This window comes from Hypomesus nipponensis, chromosome 16, assembly GCF_054491055.1.
Source record: "Hypomesus nipponensis isolate SF chromosome 16, ASM5449105v1, whole genome shotgun sequence".
In the NCBI taxonomy this organism is placed as follows: Eukaryota; Metazoa; Chordata; class Actinopteri; order Osmeriformes; family Osmeridae; genus Hypomesus; species Hypomesus nipponensis.
The window spans coordinates 5,602,113-5,619,010 of record NC_140376.1 but is presented as its reverse complement, the minus strand read 5'-3'; the positions used below and the strand labels follow the sequence as shown (position 1 = coordinate 5,619,010).

Below are 16,898 nucleotides of genomic sequence, written 5' to 3'. Positions count from 1 at the left end.
ATGTGTGGTTGTGTGTTGCAGGTGTCGAGGCGGTCTCAGTGACAGAACAGGAGCTCAGGGCTAAATGGGAGCAGGCCCTGGGCCCGCAGTACGACGTCATGGTGAGACACACACACACCTCCATCACACACACACACACACACCTCCATCACACACACCTCCACCTAATAATAATAATAGTTTTTTATAGCGCTTTTCTAATACTCAAAGTCGCTTTACATGTATGAGGACAAGCAAAACAAGACAACAGTAAAATATAAAGATTGAAGAAAATAGACAAACAGAATATTAGAAAGAAAACTAACATATACGTCTAGTAGTGGAAGGAAGGGAGCAGGGGATGTTCAGGTGAAGGCGAGGATGAAAACGTGAGTTTTGAGGGATTGTTTAAATAGTGCTATACTGGGAGCCAGACGTATAGGGAGAGGGAAGTCACCTAGCCAGGTCTAATGTACCCACACAGACTGGAGAGCAAGGCCATTCTCTGTACTCAAACAGGAGAATAACACTGCATAGCAAGCCCTCAAATCCAATCATGTTTGCGCAGCACCTCTTAACGTCCTCCTGAACGAGATGGGGCATCGCAGATCAGCAAAAATGTCAAGGGAACCCCCCCCGTAAGACAGAATAGCGAGTGAGTAGTAGAGTGCAGAATGACCCTGGTTGTGGTTGTCCTCCAGGTTGTGGAGCTGGACCCAGTCATCGAGGACGACGCTGAGCTCCAGAAGTTCTCCAAGGTGAGGAGCTGTCTGGACGCCACAGGTGCCTCTGGCCTTAGGTCCCTGCAGGCCTGGTTACTGGGAGTAACTCCCTTCAAAACTGCGGCTGTACAACCAGGAAGTGATGTCCCCCGTCCCCCCCCCCTTATTCTTTCCTGTCTTCTTCTGTGGTGCAGCTGCTGCCCATCCACACCATGCGTCTGGGGGTGGAGCTGGACTCGTTCGACGGCCATCACTACATCTCCTCGATCGCCCCCGGGGCTCCGCTCGCCAAGCACGGAGCCCTGAGGCCTGAGGACGAGCTGCTGGAGGTACACACACACACACACACACAAACACACACACGGACAAACACACACACTCAAAGATGCAGATACACATGGACATGCACATACATGCACATGAAGACACACACAGACATGCACACAAACACGGGGGGGGGGGTAGTGTGTGTGTGTGTGGTTGTGCAGATAGGTGAGTGGACTAAACAGCCCCGCCATCTGCACACCCCCCCCCCCCTCCCACCCTTGCCTCCGCTCCCACTGCCTAGCCCCTCTTCCTGCCTCCCCCCCTCCCCTCCTCGGCCTCGCTCGGCGCGCTCTCTCTGCTGTGTCCTCAGCCTGTTGCTGTTGGCAGCAGAGGCACAAGGCCGGAGGAGGGGGTGGGGCCCAGGCCGGAGGAGGGGGTGGGGCCCAGGCCGGAGGAGGGGGTGGGGCCAAAGCCTGAGGAGGGGGTGGGGCCCAGGCCTGAGGAGGGGGTGGGGCCCAGGCCTGGAGGAGGGGGTGGGGCCCAGGCCAGAGGAGGGGGTGGGGCCCAGGCCAGAGGAGGGGGTGGGGCCCAGGCCAGAGGAGGGGGTGGGGCCCAGGCCAGAGGAGGGTGTGGGGCCCAGGTCAGAGGAGGGGGTGGGGCCCAGGCCTGGAGGAGGGGGTGGGGCCCAGGCCAGAGGAGGGGGTGAGGCCCAAGCCTGAGGAGGGGGTGGGGCCCAAGCCTGAGGAGGGGGTGGGGCCCAGGCCTGAGGAGGGTGTGGGGCCCAGGCCAGAGGAGGGGGTGGGGCCCAGGCCTGGAGGAGGGGGTGGGGCCCAGGCCTGGAGGAGGGGGTGGAGCCCAGGCCAGAGGAGGGGGTGGGGCCCAGGCCAGAGGAGGGGGTAGGGCCCAGGCCTGAGGAGGGTGTGGGGCCGGAAGGTGCAGCACATCTTCCGTAGGAGGCTCACGTTTAGCTTGTGGCTATTTTTGGTTTGCAGCTCAGCTTATGTTAACGCCCAATGATTGCGTTCATCACCCTAATAAAAACTGACACACACACACACACACACAACAACTGTTGATAGCCAAGATGCTGGATTCTTTTTTTATGAGTCTTCATGAAGGGCGTACGTGGTGGGGGGTTGTAGAGGGGTTCTGGCAGGGCAGATGGCGGTTAGCGGGGCCGGGCTCTCCAGCAGCTCCTGTGCAGCCTGCTCCTCTAGACACAGCATGAAGCTGCCCAGCAGACACTCTGGTCCCCACACAGACACAACCTCTCTGTTTGGAACACACACTCCTGTACAGTAAACACACACACACGCTGAATGAATGAATACTTTTCTCCTCAAGCTGTGTGTGTGTGTGTGTGTGTAGGTGAACGGGGTGCAGCTGTACGGAAAGTCAAGGCGGGAGGCGGTGGCGTTCCTGCGGGAGGTGCCCCCCCCCTTCACCCTGGTGTGCTGCAGACACCTGGCCCAGGAGGAGGGCAGCGAGTACCAGCCCGACCCGGAGGACTGGGGCTCCCACAGCCCAGATGCCCGGCTGGACGAGGTGAGGACGCCACACACACACACACACTAATGTAAACACCCTCCTGCGCCCCCCTCCCCATGTGACCCGTCTCCTTGCCTCCTCACTCCCCCCAGATTGAACTGAAGCTGTCCTCTATGCTGGCCGGACAGCCTTCCACCAGAGACACTGGCTACGACCAGCTCTCGGTAGACTAGCTTCTCCCCTCCTCTCCCTCCTTCCTTCCCCTCTCGTCTCCTCTCCCCCTCTCCTCCTCCTCCACTCCCTCTCCTCCTCTCTCTCCCTCCCTCCTTCCACTCTCTCCTCCTCTCCCTCCTTCTCCTCTCCCTCTCTCCTCCTCCACCTCCTCCTACACTCCCCTCCTTCCCCTCTCGTCTCCTCTCCCCCTCTCCTCCTCCTCCACTCCCTCTCCTCCTCTCTCTCCCTCCCTCCTTCCACTCTCTCCTCCTCTCCCTCCTTCTCCTCTCCCTCTCTCCTCCTCCACCTCCTCCTCCACTCCCCTCCTTCCCCTCTCTCCTCCTCTCTCCTCCTCCTGCTCTCTCTGCTCCTGTCACTCCACACCGTATCATCCTAAAGAATATCGGTGTTGTAACTCCGTGGTGCCTTACCCAACCAGGACCATGTGACCTTGGAGGAGGAGCCTGTGGACCTCACGCCTCAGGACCACAGGGACCCCGAGGAAGAGGAAGAGAATGAGGAGGAGGAAGAGAAGGAGTGGGAGGAGGAGGAAGAGGAGGAGGAGGGAGAGCTGGCTCTCTGGTCCCCTGACGTCCAGGTTCTGCAGCTGGAGAAGGGAGAGAAGGGCCTGGGCTTCAGCATCCTGGACTACCAGGTAGAGGATCTCCACAGGGCCTGCACACCTGTCGACCCCCACCCTGGTCTCTCTCCCTCCCTCCTTCACCCAGCGCTGGCTCTCTCTCCAGCGCTCTCTCTCTCCTGCTCTCTCTCTTTCCCCTTCACTTCCCCAGTTCTTTCTCTCTTTCTTGCTCCCTCCATCCCTCCCTCCCGCTTTAATTCCTTGGGGAACGTAAACAGAGGGGGAACATGAGATCTTGATCCCAAGTACCAGCAGCACTGACCCTTGCTAGAACCTGGCGGTTAGGCCTGGACGTTCTTGGAAAATACACAGACAAATTGATAAATGACGGAGGGAGGGAACCAAACTGTTTACATCTGTGACTAGAGGAGGGTTTCGATGAAGTGGGCCTAAACATGCAACCTCTCGACATATTCCAGTCCCAAATCAAGTGAGGGGTGTCGAGTCCAATGCGGTACTGTTCGGGGCGTTTCGGTAAATAAAGCACTTTGTGAGTAATGGCATCTACAGTAGCGCGCACCACACCTGATGTCACCCTGAGCTGGCTCCAGCAGGGCTGAAGGACCGGTCTGAGATCCCAGTTTTATGGTGCTGTGTCAGGGCCCCCTCCCGCCTCTAACCCCCCCCCCCTCCACACACACCCTCTCTCTCTCTCTCTCTCTCTCTCTCTCTCTCTCTCTCTCTCTCTCTCTCTCTCTCTCTCTCTCTCTCTCTCTCTCTCTCTCTCTCTCTCTCTATCTCTCTATCTCTCTATCTCTCTCTCTCTCTCTCTCTCTCTCAAGACTCAAAGCCTTTGAATTATAGACAAACCCAGCAGACTAGATGATGATATGAGTGTCTCGCGTCTCGTCTCGTTTGATGGAGGACCACATCTTTTCTCCATGTGCGCGCGCCCAGTTACAGGTTATGGTAAAGTTTCAAATAAGAGGCTTCTCTTATCGCCATTTGCTTACAGTTCCAGGGAGATGGCGAAGCATAGAGGGCTCAGACGCAAACTATTGAACCCATCTGACTTTCATTTTTTAACCAATGTTTCCAATAGACACGATGGCTCTGCCGGCCAATGGCGAAAGGGACTTGATTTGGAGTAAGAATGGGAGGATTGGTCTCTAAAGCGAGTGATGATTAAACAGTTCTGATTATCAATCTCAGGTTCATAGAGATACTGTCGAGAGTTCCCTAGTGACCCGGAGGGGGGGGGGGGCTATAACTCTTCAGAGGGAACGGAATCGGAAACATGATGCGTTTGTGATGTTTAGACTGGGATGGAAGGTGCACTTTGAGATGTGTGGTGTTGATGTGTACCTTTAGGCACACGCACATTCCAGGAAGCTATTGTTTCACCTCAAAGACCTCCAGAACTTTCCTTCTGCTTCCCTCTCCCTCTATCCCTCGCCTCCTCCTCCTCTCTCCCGGCTCCAGCTGAGCCCTCACTGTTTAGAGCAGCTTAGTGCCCTGTGAGTGAGTGTGTGTGTGTGTGTTTGCATGTAGTTGTCCTCTGCCTGAGGGGGGGTTGTGTGTGTGTGTGTGTGTCTGTAAGGAAGAATTCTGCACACAGTATTCGGTACAGTTTTATTTGACTAACTACTGTATGCTAGCGTTATTTTGAATCTTAAGTGTGGGTGAGAGTTGCAATTTTGAACGCTTCCAGTTTTTTATGTTTTTTTTAATACTGAAGCTTGTTTACAAATGAGACCATACTACCTTTTAACACCATGACAGTTTTAATCCAAGACAGCTTGAAATGTAAGGTATGAAGATGAGAGCCTGAACAGTGTGTGTCTCCCTCTGTGTCTCACAGTACTCTCTCACTCGGCTCCCTCGCTCTCTCCACCCTAATGACTCTCCCTGTCTCTCTCTCTCTCTGTCTCTTTGTCTCTCTCCGTCTCTCTCTATGTCTCTCTCTCTCTCACCCACCCTGCTCCATCCCTCTCTCCACCCTAACGACTCTCTCTTTCTCTTTCTGTCTCTCTTTGTCTCTCCCTCTCACCCAATCCACCCTGCTCCATCCCTCTCTCCACGCTAACGACTCTCTCCCTCTCTGTGCTACAGTAGCTGAATTAGCCCTGGAGGCAGTGAAGCAGCATTGATTTCCGGGACCTGTGTGTCTCCAGCAGTGAGCTGCTCTCGGCTGATCAGCCTGCCCGGTAACAGTGACTGTACAGTAACGTGCTCCACTCTGCTTGTAGATGCACTGTTGGGCTTCCTATTGTACAGCACTGTTGACTTGAGGGGTCAGCCCACACCCACACACACACACACAGCACAAACACACACACACCTTACACCTTACACCACAAACCTCACACACACACACACACACATACATGCAGGACAAACCTCAAACACGCACACACTGTACAACACCTCTCTCACACACGCACGCACACACACACACACACACACACACAGAGCACCACTGACTGGATGATTACAACTGTAATAATCCAGTCTGATGAGGCCTGCAGTTTGAGATCAGAGCGTATTTCCAGCACGGTGACATACGTCACGTTATGGGTCCCACTATCAGTGTGAGATCTGTCTGAGGGGCCTCGTCCATGAGGAACCATGAGGGCTCCTGTGGATGAGGAACCATGAGGGCTCCTGTGGATGAGGAACCATGAGGGCTCCTGTGGATGAGGAACCATGAGGGCTCCTGTGGATGAGGAACCATGAGGGCTCCTGTGGATGAGGAACCATGAGGGCTCCTGTGGATGAGGAACCATGAGGGCTCCTGTGGATGAGGAACCATGAGGGCTCCTGTGGATGAGGAACCATGAGGGCTCCTGTGGATGAGGAACCATGAGGGCTCCTGTGGATGAGGAACCATGAGGGCTCCTGTGGATGAGGAACCATGAGGGCTCCTGTGGATGAGGAACCATGAGGGCTCCTGTGGATGAGGAACCATGAGGGCTCCTGTGGATGAGGAACCATGAGGGCTCCTGTGGATGAGGAACCATGAGGGCTCCTGTGGATGAGGAACCATGAGGGCTCCTGTGGATGAGGAACCATGAGGGCTCCTGTGGATGAGGAACCATGAGGGCTCCTGTGGATGAGGAACCATGAGGGCTCCTGTGGATGAGGAACCATGAGGGCTCCTGTGGATGAGGAACCATGAGGGCTCCTGTGGATGAGGAACCATGAGGGCTCCTGTGGTTGTGCTTCTCCAGACGCCGCGCTAGCTCATGGTCCTTCGCTGACCAGAGTGGCCTTCAGACTGGGAGGCCTAGGGGGGGGGAGGGGCCTAGGGGGGGGGGGGGAGGGGCCTGGGGGGGAGGGGCCTGGGGGGGGGACAGCGGAGCCTGTTTGAACGAGACACGCGTGACTGGGATCCTTCTTAGAGAGATATGCCAGCTAACGATGGGGTCTCCCTGGTGTGTGCCCCCCCCCTTCCCGTTCCACTCACCTCCCCTGCTGTCCGCCCCCCCACCCCCTCCCACCAGTAATAGAGATTGATGAACCCCCCCCCCGTGTGTGTGCAGAGTGTTCTGAGCAACACGGCGGGGGGCCTGGTCTCACTTCAGGGGGATCGGGTTTGGCGGGACTCACACACACACTCACACACACACACCATTTAAAAGTCATCATTCTTTCCCCTTATTTCCACAAAGCTGGTGTAATCCTCAGTCATAGAATTTCTCTGTAAGTGATCTTGATTGAGGACCCCACTTACTTTCTGTCTCTCCTTTCCCCTTCTCGCGCTCGCTCGCTCACTCTCTCTCCTTTCGTCATCTCACTCTCCTACTCTCTCATCCCTTTATTCTTTCAGTTTTCTGGCAAGAATGAGCGAGGGTGAAGAGAAGTCGTTCCTTCTAAGTACGTTTCACACTCTAATTTAAGGAAGAGACAGTTGAGTTCAAGAACTCTCTTCTCAAAGGAGTTCTGGAACTTTCTTCCCAGCACATCACCAGAATGCAAGAGGTGGTTTCTCGGCACGGACTAAGAGAGTCCCTGTCGCCGTGTACCAGAAGTGGTTAAGATCCGATACAGAAACCTGCCTTCCAGCTTCAGAAATAGCTGCCCCCTGCACATCGATACAACATTTAGTCCCCCCCCCCCCCCCCCACCGTGTTTTCAAGGCTGAGGCATTAATCAAAGCCCGGATTTATTATTTATTTGCTATAACTTATTTATTTAGTTGTCCGTAGCTAGAAGAAAGTTTTGGGTTGTGACGGACATGTACAGTAGAGGTGGATGACTGTTGTGGTCCGGCCTTCATCGGCCTCGCTGCCGGTCCCAGTCAGGCCACGACGGTGTTAACTGTGTGTTCCGGAACCTTCCAGTAATCTCCTCCCGTCTTAGTGATGGCTCCCCCCCCACCCCCCCCCCCCCCTCCCCCGCTTCCTCCTCCCTCCGAGCCTTGCTCTGCTGTGTCCCGTGACGAGGACAGAACCACGGCATAGAATCACGTCTGGACGACAGACAGCGGAGAGGAGAGACAGAGGGGGGCGACCGAGATAAACAGAGAGCGAGAGGGAGAGGACCATGATGGATTGATGGAGAGTGAAAGGCAGAGATAGTGCAAGAGAGGGGGGGGGGGGGGTCCGGAATTAGGTAGATTAACAGAGTAACTGAAGCATTGACTTAGGAACGTCTTGCTGCAGATGACCGGGCCTGATGTTAATTCAACACAGATAACAGTGAACACCACTGGTTAGTTCATGGTTGGCCACACGGCTTGCGGCCATATTATATATCTGAATTTGAGAAGGGAAATAAGTTTGGAGCCAGCCCGGTCTCTGGGCCTGAACCGTCAAGACTCAGGATCTATAAGGCTCCAGGGAGCTTTCCTAATGTCCATAGTGAAAAGCCTCTGTGATTTTGAAGTAGCCCACAAAGTCATTTGATTGGCCTAAATCAGCGGGGCCGATACCTAGCCAGCCGCATGGGGAGCTCCTCGGCTGCAAGTGTCACTCTCACTGAATCAGAACTGACCTCCAGGACGCAACATGGAGGAACAGCTGCTCCCTTTGCCAGAACTTCCTCCCCCATCGTCTCTCTCCCCTCCCTTCTCTCTCCTCCCTCCATTCTGCCCCTCCCCCCACCACCTCCTCTCCTCCTCCTGAGGAGGCTCAGTTTTATATAGAGCCTTAAATCTGTGCAGCACTCGAGCGGAAACATAAATAAGAGATGGCCGACTTATTGCATGCTGACAGGCCTCCGAATCCATACTGTACACAGCGGTTTGTCAGCCTCTCTCTACCCCCCCCTCTCTCTCTCTCTGTCTCTCTCTCTGTCTCTCTCTCTCTCCCCCTCGCTCTCCCCTTCACAGCTCTCTTTTGGCATGTGTTGCCAAAAGGGCCCCCACATGTTTGGCCCCACACCCATGTCCAGCCTCGCGTCCACACCTTCACCATACCCACGTCCTCATCTGGACAGTAACTGCTGCTCGGCTGACATCACCATGTGCGTGCGTGTTTGTGTACACGTGTGTGTGTGTGTGTGTGTGTGTGTAGAGGGGGTACAGTGGGGCGGAGGTGAAACATTGCTTGGCTCCAACCCCGGAGCTGGACAATGCAGCCTGTGTGTTCTGAGAAGACCAGCTGGGGTAGAACTTCCAACTTCTTTCACCCCTCCCTCCCTCGCTCCCTCCACCCCTCCACCCCTCCACCACACTGTCCCATCAAACTGCTGCTTTTTTTTCCGACCCTTTTTTTTTTATCCACCTCTAATGTTCTTATTTTCTGTTTTACTCGCTCTCAGTACCTGTCTCCAGCCAGCCACTGTTCATCCTCCTCACTGCCCTTCCACATTCTCTTGCTACACCCCTCTCTTTCTTTGTCTCTCTCTTTCTTTGTCTCTCTCTCACTTCGCCCCTCTCTCACTTCGCCTCTCTCTCTCTCTCTCTCTCTCTCTCTCTCTCTCTCTCTCTCTCTCTCTCTCTCTCTCTCTCTCTCTCTCTGTCTCTGTCTCTGTCTCTGTCTCTGTCTCTCTCTCTCTCTCTCTCTCTCTCTCTCTCTCTCTCTCTCTCTCCCCCCCCCCCCCTCCCTCCTGCCAGCACACAGCAGTGTAATCAGGGCCCAGTAATTGGACCTGGAGAGGTGCTGTCTGACCCAGTTCCAGAGAGAAGCGGCCCTTGTTGTGGTGCTGCTCTGCAGTCTGGGTCAGGCTTACCTCAGCTGGCTTGGAGGCACAAAATACTCTCTGCTTCTCAACGAATGGCGACACGTTGGTATTAAAAACAACAAACCCACTGATTTAAGGCAGGGCGGAACAGTTTGTCCTGAGCTGTGTGTGTATGTGTATGGCCTGGTCCTTAAGAGGTGCATTTCCTTATGTAGACACCCTGTCATCCTCTTTAACTCGACCCTTCTGGTCCCTCTCTCTCCCTGCCTCCTTCCATTTGTCCCTTCTCCCTCTCTTTTCATCCCCTCTCTTCTCTTTCTTTCTTTCTTTCTTTCTCGCTCTTTCCATCCCTTTTCTACCTCTCTCTCTCTCTCCCCCTCTCTCCCTCCCTCCCTCACATGACCCTCCCATTGAGCTCCCACAGGAAGGGAGTCTGCGTTCCTGTTCAGAAGCACAGTCCTCTCTTCCCACCTGTTCAGCACCAACTCGCTCTCCCAAACACACACACACACATCACCTCCCAGCCCCCGCAGCTAGAATTACGACCCCCCCCCCCCCCTTCCCTTCCTATAGACAGATAGATAGTCCTCAGTAATTACAGTTGTACAGCCTTAGTTGTTATCCTGAAATAACCACTTGTTAATCACTTTTATATGGCCGCTCGTCACATTAAAAGCCGTCCATATGGGTCATCAAATATATTGTCCTCGGCATCAAATTGGTGCTGAATTGCAGTTTTACAGCCGGGCATGCCTTTGTAGGTGATTGATACCTCTGACACTTGGACAGGAAGAGCTGTGTCGAGGCCTCCGGTAAATTCACCTGTCTGTCCTCTGGGATGGGGGGGAGGGTGAGGGAGGGAGGGCTGAGTGGACGAGAGGGATGAGGGGAGGAGGTGGTGGTGGCGGGGGGTGGACTGACTGCAGGAGACTCATCCAATTCTACCCGTTTCCTGTTTGCGATGACAGTGCTGCTCTCCTCTGTGTCGCCTTGCGGTTTTGTTTAAACGTGCGAGAAGCGTGTTCGCTGTTGTAGGCCAATACTGTGTGTGTGTGTGTGTGTGTGTGTCTGTATGTGTGTGTGTCTTTATGTGTGTGTGTGTCTGTCGGTGTGTGTGTTCACCGTCTGCCGTCGATTCCCCTCCGATTTTGACGGTTGCCCCTCCGACACCCCCTCACCTCTCACGCCCGTGACCTCACACGCTTTACTGTCCAGCTCAAGGACACTTCCCGCACTGCCAAAGTGGTTACTGTTAGTGCACTGACCCATCACACACTGTCAGGGCTGGAGTGAGAGATGGCAGAAGGCAATAAGACTAGAATAGATGTCTCTTGTCTCCCCCCTCCACACACACACACACACATCCCTCTCCGTTAGTTTGAGTCATTCGATGTTTCACAGGGGTCAGTGGTGGTAAAGTATTGAATGCTGATGATGATGATGGTGTCTGATGGTCCTGCACTGGATCTGTTTATGGAAACAGCTTCTAATGTTCTCCATCGCCTCTCCTCTACCTCTTCTCTCTCCACCTCTCCTTTCTCCACCTCTCCTCCCCTCATCTCCACCTCTCCTTTCTCCACCTCTCCTCATCTCCTCTCTCCCGCTCTTCCCCTCATCTCTTTTTTCCCTCTCCTCCACTCATCTCCTCTCTCTCCCTCTCCTCTCCCTGGTCTCTGGCGCCCCCCGCAGGATCCGGTGGACCCCTCTCGCTCCGTCATCGTGGTGCGCTCGCTGGTGCCCGGGGGCGTGGCGGAGCGCGGCGGGGCCGTGCTCCCGGGGGACCAGCTGGTGTTCGTCAACGCCACGCGGCTGGACGCCTGCAGTCTGGAGCAGGCCGTGGAGGTGCTGAAGGCTGCCCCGTCTGGCCCCGTCACCCTGGGGCTCCGCAAGCCCCTGGTGGTACGACACACAGCTCTCTCTCTGTCTCTCACAGTCTCACTGTCTCACTGTCTCTGTCTGTCTCTTTCTCACTGTCTCTGTCTGTCTCTCTCTCTCACTGTCTCTGTCTCTCTCTCTCTGTCTCTCTCTCTCTCTCTCTCACTGTCTCTCTCACTGTCTCTCTCACTGTCTCTCTCTCTCTCTCTCTCTCTGTCTCTCTGTCTCTCTGTCTCTCTGTCTCTCTGTCTCTCTCTCTCTCTCTCTCTCTCTCTCTCACTGTCTCTTACTGTCTCTGTCTCTCACTGCTTCTTTCTGTCTGTCTCTCTCTCTCTCTCTCTCTCTCTCTCTCTCTCTCTCTCTCTCTCTCTCTGTCTCTCTGTCTCTCTCTCTGTCTCTCTCTCTCTCTCTCTCTCTCTCTCTCTCTCTCTCTCTCTCTCTCTCTCTCTCTCTGTCTCTCTCTCTGTCTCTCTCTCTCTGTCTCTCTCTCTGTCTCTCTCTCTCTCTCTGTCTCTCTCTGTCTCTCTGTCTCTCTCTGTCTCTCTGTCTCTCTCTGTCTCTCTCTCTCTCTCTCTCTTTCTGTGTGTGTTTAGCGTCAGGGGCTAATTGTCCTGTGTGTGTTTTTGAACGTGTAGGTGGAGGGGGCTGAGGTGAGGGCCCCGGGGCCCCAGGCACCCTCCGAGGGGCCGACAGGAAGCAGAGACCAGCGCGCGTCTCTCCCACTCACTCACCTGCCTGTGCCCAAGGTAACTGCAGGAGCCAATCTCTCCATCCCTCGCTCCATCCCTCTCTCCATCCCTCTCTCCTCGGTTCATACTGCGTTGTGTACCCTTGAATTTTTGAGCCAGGATGTATCGTCAGAGCAGAGCTCCAAGTGGCTGCCGTAAATCTACCAAAAAACGAGACTAATTGTCCCATTAAGATTTTCGACCCGTGCTCATTTTTCACCGTAAATTGGCGAAGGGGTTGGGGCTTGTGTGCGTGTCTGTGTGGGGGGGAGGGGGAGGGGGTGGAGGGGGGGAGAGAGAACGCTCTCCTCTTCTCCTTTCGTCTTGTGCCCCCCACCACCCTCCCCTCTCAGGGAGGAAAGCGCTGAGTCGGCACGGCGGTCAGGACGTCTAAAAGTGCGCTCTCAGCTCGACCGGGGGGGGGGGCTTGGGGGAGGAGGGAGGAGGGGGGACGTTTCTTTAAGTGCGTCTGGGATGACTGTGTTCTGAGGACAAGCGCGCTCCTGAGGACCCCCAGCACCGGCCTCAGACTCTCTGTGGGCTGCAGCCTGGCCACTGTGTGTGTGTGTGTGAGTGTGTTGGGAGGGCCCGCACGCACACGACCACACGCTAGCCTGGACTCCTGCCCGACCGCCCGGAGATCATCCGAGTGGAGCTGCGTGTAGCGTCGCCCACGCTATTAACACGTGACCTCAAGATGTGGACGCCCATTCCACACACACACACGCGCACGCACTCACCTCTTGTCCTTCTTTATATGCCGCCCCCAACACCAAAGCCATTTGTCACACATCAGAAGGCTGGGATGAGGACGATAAAGCCATCCAGCCGTCGTCCGCGGCGATGGCCCACTCTGACAAAGCCCTGTTCTCACAGGGAACGGGTCATAAAGTTCCAAAGGTCATACATAGGCAGTGAAGGGACCGGTCAAGGTTGATGTTGAAGCGCCTAACACACCTACACACACACACGCCTACACACACACACACCTCCACACACACACCTCCACACACACACCTACACACACACCTACACACACACACGCCTACACACACACCTACACACACACGCCTACACACACACACACCTACACACACACACACCTCCACACACGCCTACACACACACACACCTACACACACACACACCTCCACACACGCCTACACACACACACACCTACACACACACACACCTCCACACACGCCTACACACACACACACCTACACACACCTCCACACACACCTACACACACGCCTACACACACACACGCCTACACACACACACACCTACACACACACACACCTACACACACACACCTACACACACACCTACACACACGCCTGCACACACATCTACACACACACACACCTACACACACACCTACACACACACACCTCCACACACACGCCTACACACACACAGCGGTGCTTGTGAAAGCACCTCTTAAAAATGCAGTTAATTTATAAGCACTCCACTTTGCTATGATAAGCCACTTACCTTGATTATAGTTGTCTATAAGTCAGAGCGCAGGGCTGTGGTATGGACTGCTCTTAGTCGCCACTGACTCCTTAGGAGGGAACGCCGTGTAACAGGTATAATATTAAGATAAGTGCAATCTGTCTGAGTGCAGTCCTGAGACAACAGTCTACAGCTTCGTACTGTTCGGACGGCGTTGGAGCGAGTTGAGGTTTTTCAGTCCACCGGACGCCGAGGTGATTAGCTGAGGTGTTTAAAGACTTCCCGTTGTTCACATGCTGTTGAGAACTGGCTCGACGCACTCAACTGAAGGTGTGTGCTCATCTGGTTTGTGTGTGTTTCTGCAGGGCTTCGGCGACGGCTCCATCCTCCCAGAGGACCTGCGGCAGCAAGAGGAGGAGGAGGAGGAGGAACCAGAGCTCATCCTGGACGGAGGCCTCCCTCGCTACGCCTCACCTCTCACCAACGCCCTCCTCCTCCACCCCACCCCCACGCTGACCCCCTCACGCACCCCCGCCCACACCCCCACCCTCCCCCTCCAGGAGCGAGAGATGGCTGTGGATGAGGAGGAGGAGGCAGAGAGGGAGGTGGAGGTGGAGGTAGGGGAGGGGGAAGCGGCGCCGTCCTACCCCGGAAAGATGCCTCCATCCTGGGAAGAATGGAAGCGCCTGGACTCCTCCTCCAGCCTCCCACCACCAGCTGAACAGGTAAAAGAGAACTCCTGTATGAATGTATCACAAAGGCCCCCAAATTCCTTTAAAGCTCTAAACAACTAACAGAGAAACACTTGTTTTCATGAATACAACATTACATTAGGCCCATTTCCATTTCAAGCAAGTTGCAAATCAAACGAGAGAAAGGTGTGTGTTTTCTTTGAAATCAACAGGTATTTAGCCAGCAGCTAGGCTGTAGCTAGGACCATGCTGTAGCTAGGACCATGCTGTAGCTAGGACCATGCTGTAGCTAGGACCATGCTGTAGCTAGGACCATGCTGTAGCTAGGACCATGCTGTAGCTAGGACCATGCTGTAGCTAGGACCATGCTGTAGCTAGGACCATGCTGTAGCTAGGACCATGCTGTAGCTAGGACCATGCTGTAGCTAGGACCATGCTGTAGCTAGGACCATGCTGTAGCTAGGACCATGCTGTAGCTAGGACCATGCTGTCCCCTGCTGATTGTGCGAGTCATCGTCCCGGGATGAGGTCCCAGACGTCTGATGTCCCTCTCACCTGATAGGCTGCAGAGCGACAGGAGGATGACGACGAGGACGAAGGTCAAACAGGAAGTGTTGTGGACGAGATTCAGAGACCAGACCCACAACCCAGAATGCCAGTTGGTCAGCTTTCCCTTGGTGAGGCTTGGTGTGTGTGTGTGTGTGTGTGTGTGTACGTTTATGTACATATGCACTTTATCTAAAGTATGCGTGTGTGTGTTTACGTATTTACAGTATGGCATGTGAGTCATATATTTGCTATTTGAGTCACTGTGTGTGTTTGTGTTAATGTGTGTGTGTGTGTATACGGTCAGACCTTGTGAGCGTTGTTATTTGACCCTCTGGGTGTGTGTGTGTGTCCACAGGACAGTCACTGGATTCCTGGGCAGACAGCGAGGCTGACTCAGAACTCACCTTGACTGACACAGACACAGAGTCAGTACCACAAGCACACACACAAATACACACACCTACCCATATAGCCTATACACACACACACACGCATGCATACACACACAGGCCAACCCAACTTTTAACAGCTTCATACTATATCAAGTACATCCAATACGTATGTATCCAATTTGCTCCGTGTTCATTCAAAGCCTGAAATGTTATCTATCGGAGTCGACGTGGAACAAGCCTTCATTCAGTTCAGAGGTTTTCCTTCTCCGTAGCAGAACATTCTGATCTCCATTGTGTGGGTGAAGGGGCTCTCTTGTGGGCCTGCAGCTCCCTCTGCTGGACAGAGGGGGCCATGAAGACAACCCACTCACACACACTCAGATGTGACTGCTTCCTTTGCACCGCGCTTGTAAACCCCGAGTGTTTGTCAGCGCGCTTGTGCGTTTGTGCCAGCCAGGATGAAAGGAAGAGATCACAGAGGAAGGTCTCACACACACATACACACACGTACACACACACTCATGCGGTGCTAGCTGTCATTTCGAGGGGTTTGGAGGGGGAGGGAGGCCTGCTTCCTGTGGAGCACCGACACACAACAACAGTGCAGCGAGAACACAAGGAGTAAGGGGAGCACGCTTGTACACACATACACACCTGCACAGTAAAACACACACACACAGTTACACACACAGAGCCCCACACAACAACAAACGCCCTGGTGATACAAGTTAACAAGGTCTCTTGCGTGAGGCCTTGTACAATACTTGTTCAGCCTATATTAAAAGACATCAATCTCTAACACTGTGCATAGATAGTATCAGTATACTACATACATAGAATCAGTATACTACATACATAGTATCAGCATACTACATACAGAGAATTAATATACTACATACAGTATATATCAGTATACTACATACATAGTATCAGTATACTACATAGAGACTGCAGAGTAGCCATATACTTCAGACACAGTGTCACAATACTATACACAGTATCAGTATTCAGTACTTGAGACTGTTATTATCACATTCTCAATGTTTAAGCTCTTCAGGAATCCCAAGGATAAGTTTCCCCGACTACAGTCAAAATGGTGATGTGCTGCACTGAGATGCCTTCGCCTATTCCGTCCCCCCTCCGTTCTCGATCGACTCTATTAAACTGTAGTTAACCAGAGGGTGCCTCCTCTCCCCCCCTCCCCCTCTCCATCACCCCCCCCCACTGCCTTCTGGTCCTTGAATCCATGTTAAACAAGTCTCTCTCTCCCTCACTGTCGTTGGGTGTGAATAGCAAACCAGTCCATAAGCTTTCTTTGTGCCTCTGGAAAGTGTTCATGTACCTGAGAGCTGTGAAATAGACCCAGAGGAAATGGATCTGGGACAAGGCTTTTAAGAACGTAATCACAGAAGCCCTTTTTGTCTGCAGGCTGTCGAATAGATCAAAGGCTTGTGATTGGCTGCGTGGGCCTGATATCCAATCCGGTCTCGGAATCACACCGACTTAACTTAGAGAAGGAGAACTGCCATTAAGCAGCGTGTTGTTTGCGAGACTGTTCATAAGACAGACAGTGAAACCTAAGTGAGGCAGAACCGAATAAAACGGCTGGGATAAAACTGCTCAACGGAAAGCTGTTGTTTATAGTATCTTATTATTTACTTACAAATCATATGATGACGTAGATCCGTGAAGTGTGGGTTTTGTTGGCCAGGTCTGTGCGTGTGATCGACACCGAAAAGAGGAAGAGGAGGAGCCAGGGTGGAGCAGCTCCACCAATCAGAGGAGACCAGAGGTAGGAGGATGACATCACACATCCATAACGACATTGTT

The 16,898-nt window shown here is 53.8% G+C and overlaps 1 protein-coding gene across 2 annotated transcripts in view; it reads left to right on the top strand.

Annotated features, from left to right (window-relative positions):
• patj (PATJ crumbs cell polarity complex component) overlaps nt 1-16,898 on the top strand; it is a 79,242-nt gene that overhangs the window by 14,025 nt on the left and 48,319 nt on the right. For both annotated transcript variants that reach the window (XM_084676360.1, XM_084676359.1), the window contains exons 13-24: nt 22-101; nt 681-737; nt 896-1,030; nt 2,337-2,513; nt 2,609-2,680; nt 3,109-3,324; nt 11,065-11,274; nt 11,886-11,996; nt 13,801-14,160; nt 14,690-14,804; nt 15,032-15,101; nt 16,780-16,860. In XM_084676360.1, coding sequence (XP_084532486.1) covers nt 22-101; nt 681-737; nt 896-1,030; nt 2,337-2,513; nt 2,609-2,680; nt 3,109-3,324; nt 11,065-11,274; nt 11,886-11,996; nt 13,801-14,160; nt 14,690-14,804; nt 15,032-15,101; nt 16,780-16,860 — 1,684 coding nt within the window. The remainder of the gene's footprint in view (nt 1-21; nt 102-680; nt 738-895; nt 1,031-2,336; nt 2,514-2,608; nt 2,681-3,108; nt 3,325-11,064; nt 11,275-11,885; nt 11,997-13,800; nt 14,161-14,689; nt 14,805-15,031; nt 15,102-16,779; nt 16,861-16,898) is intronic.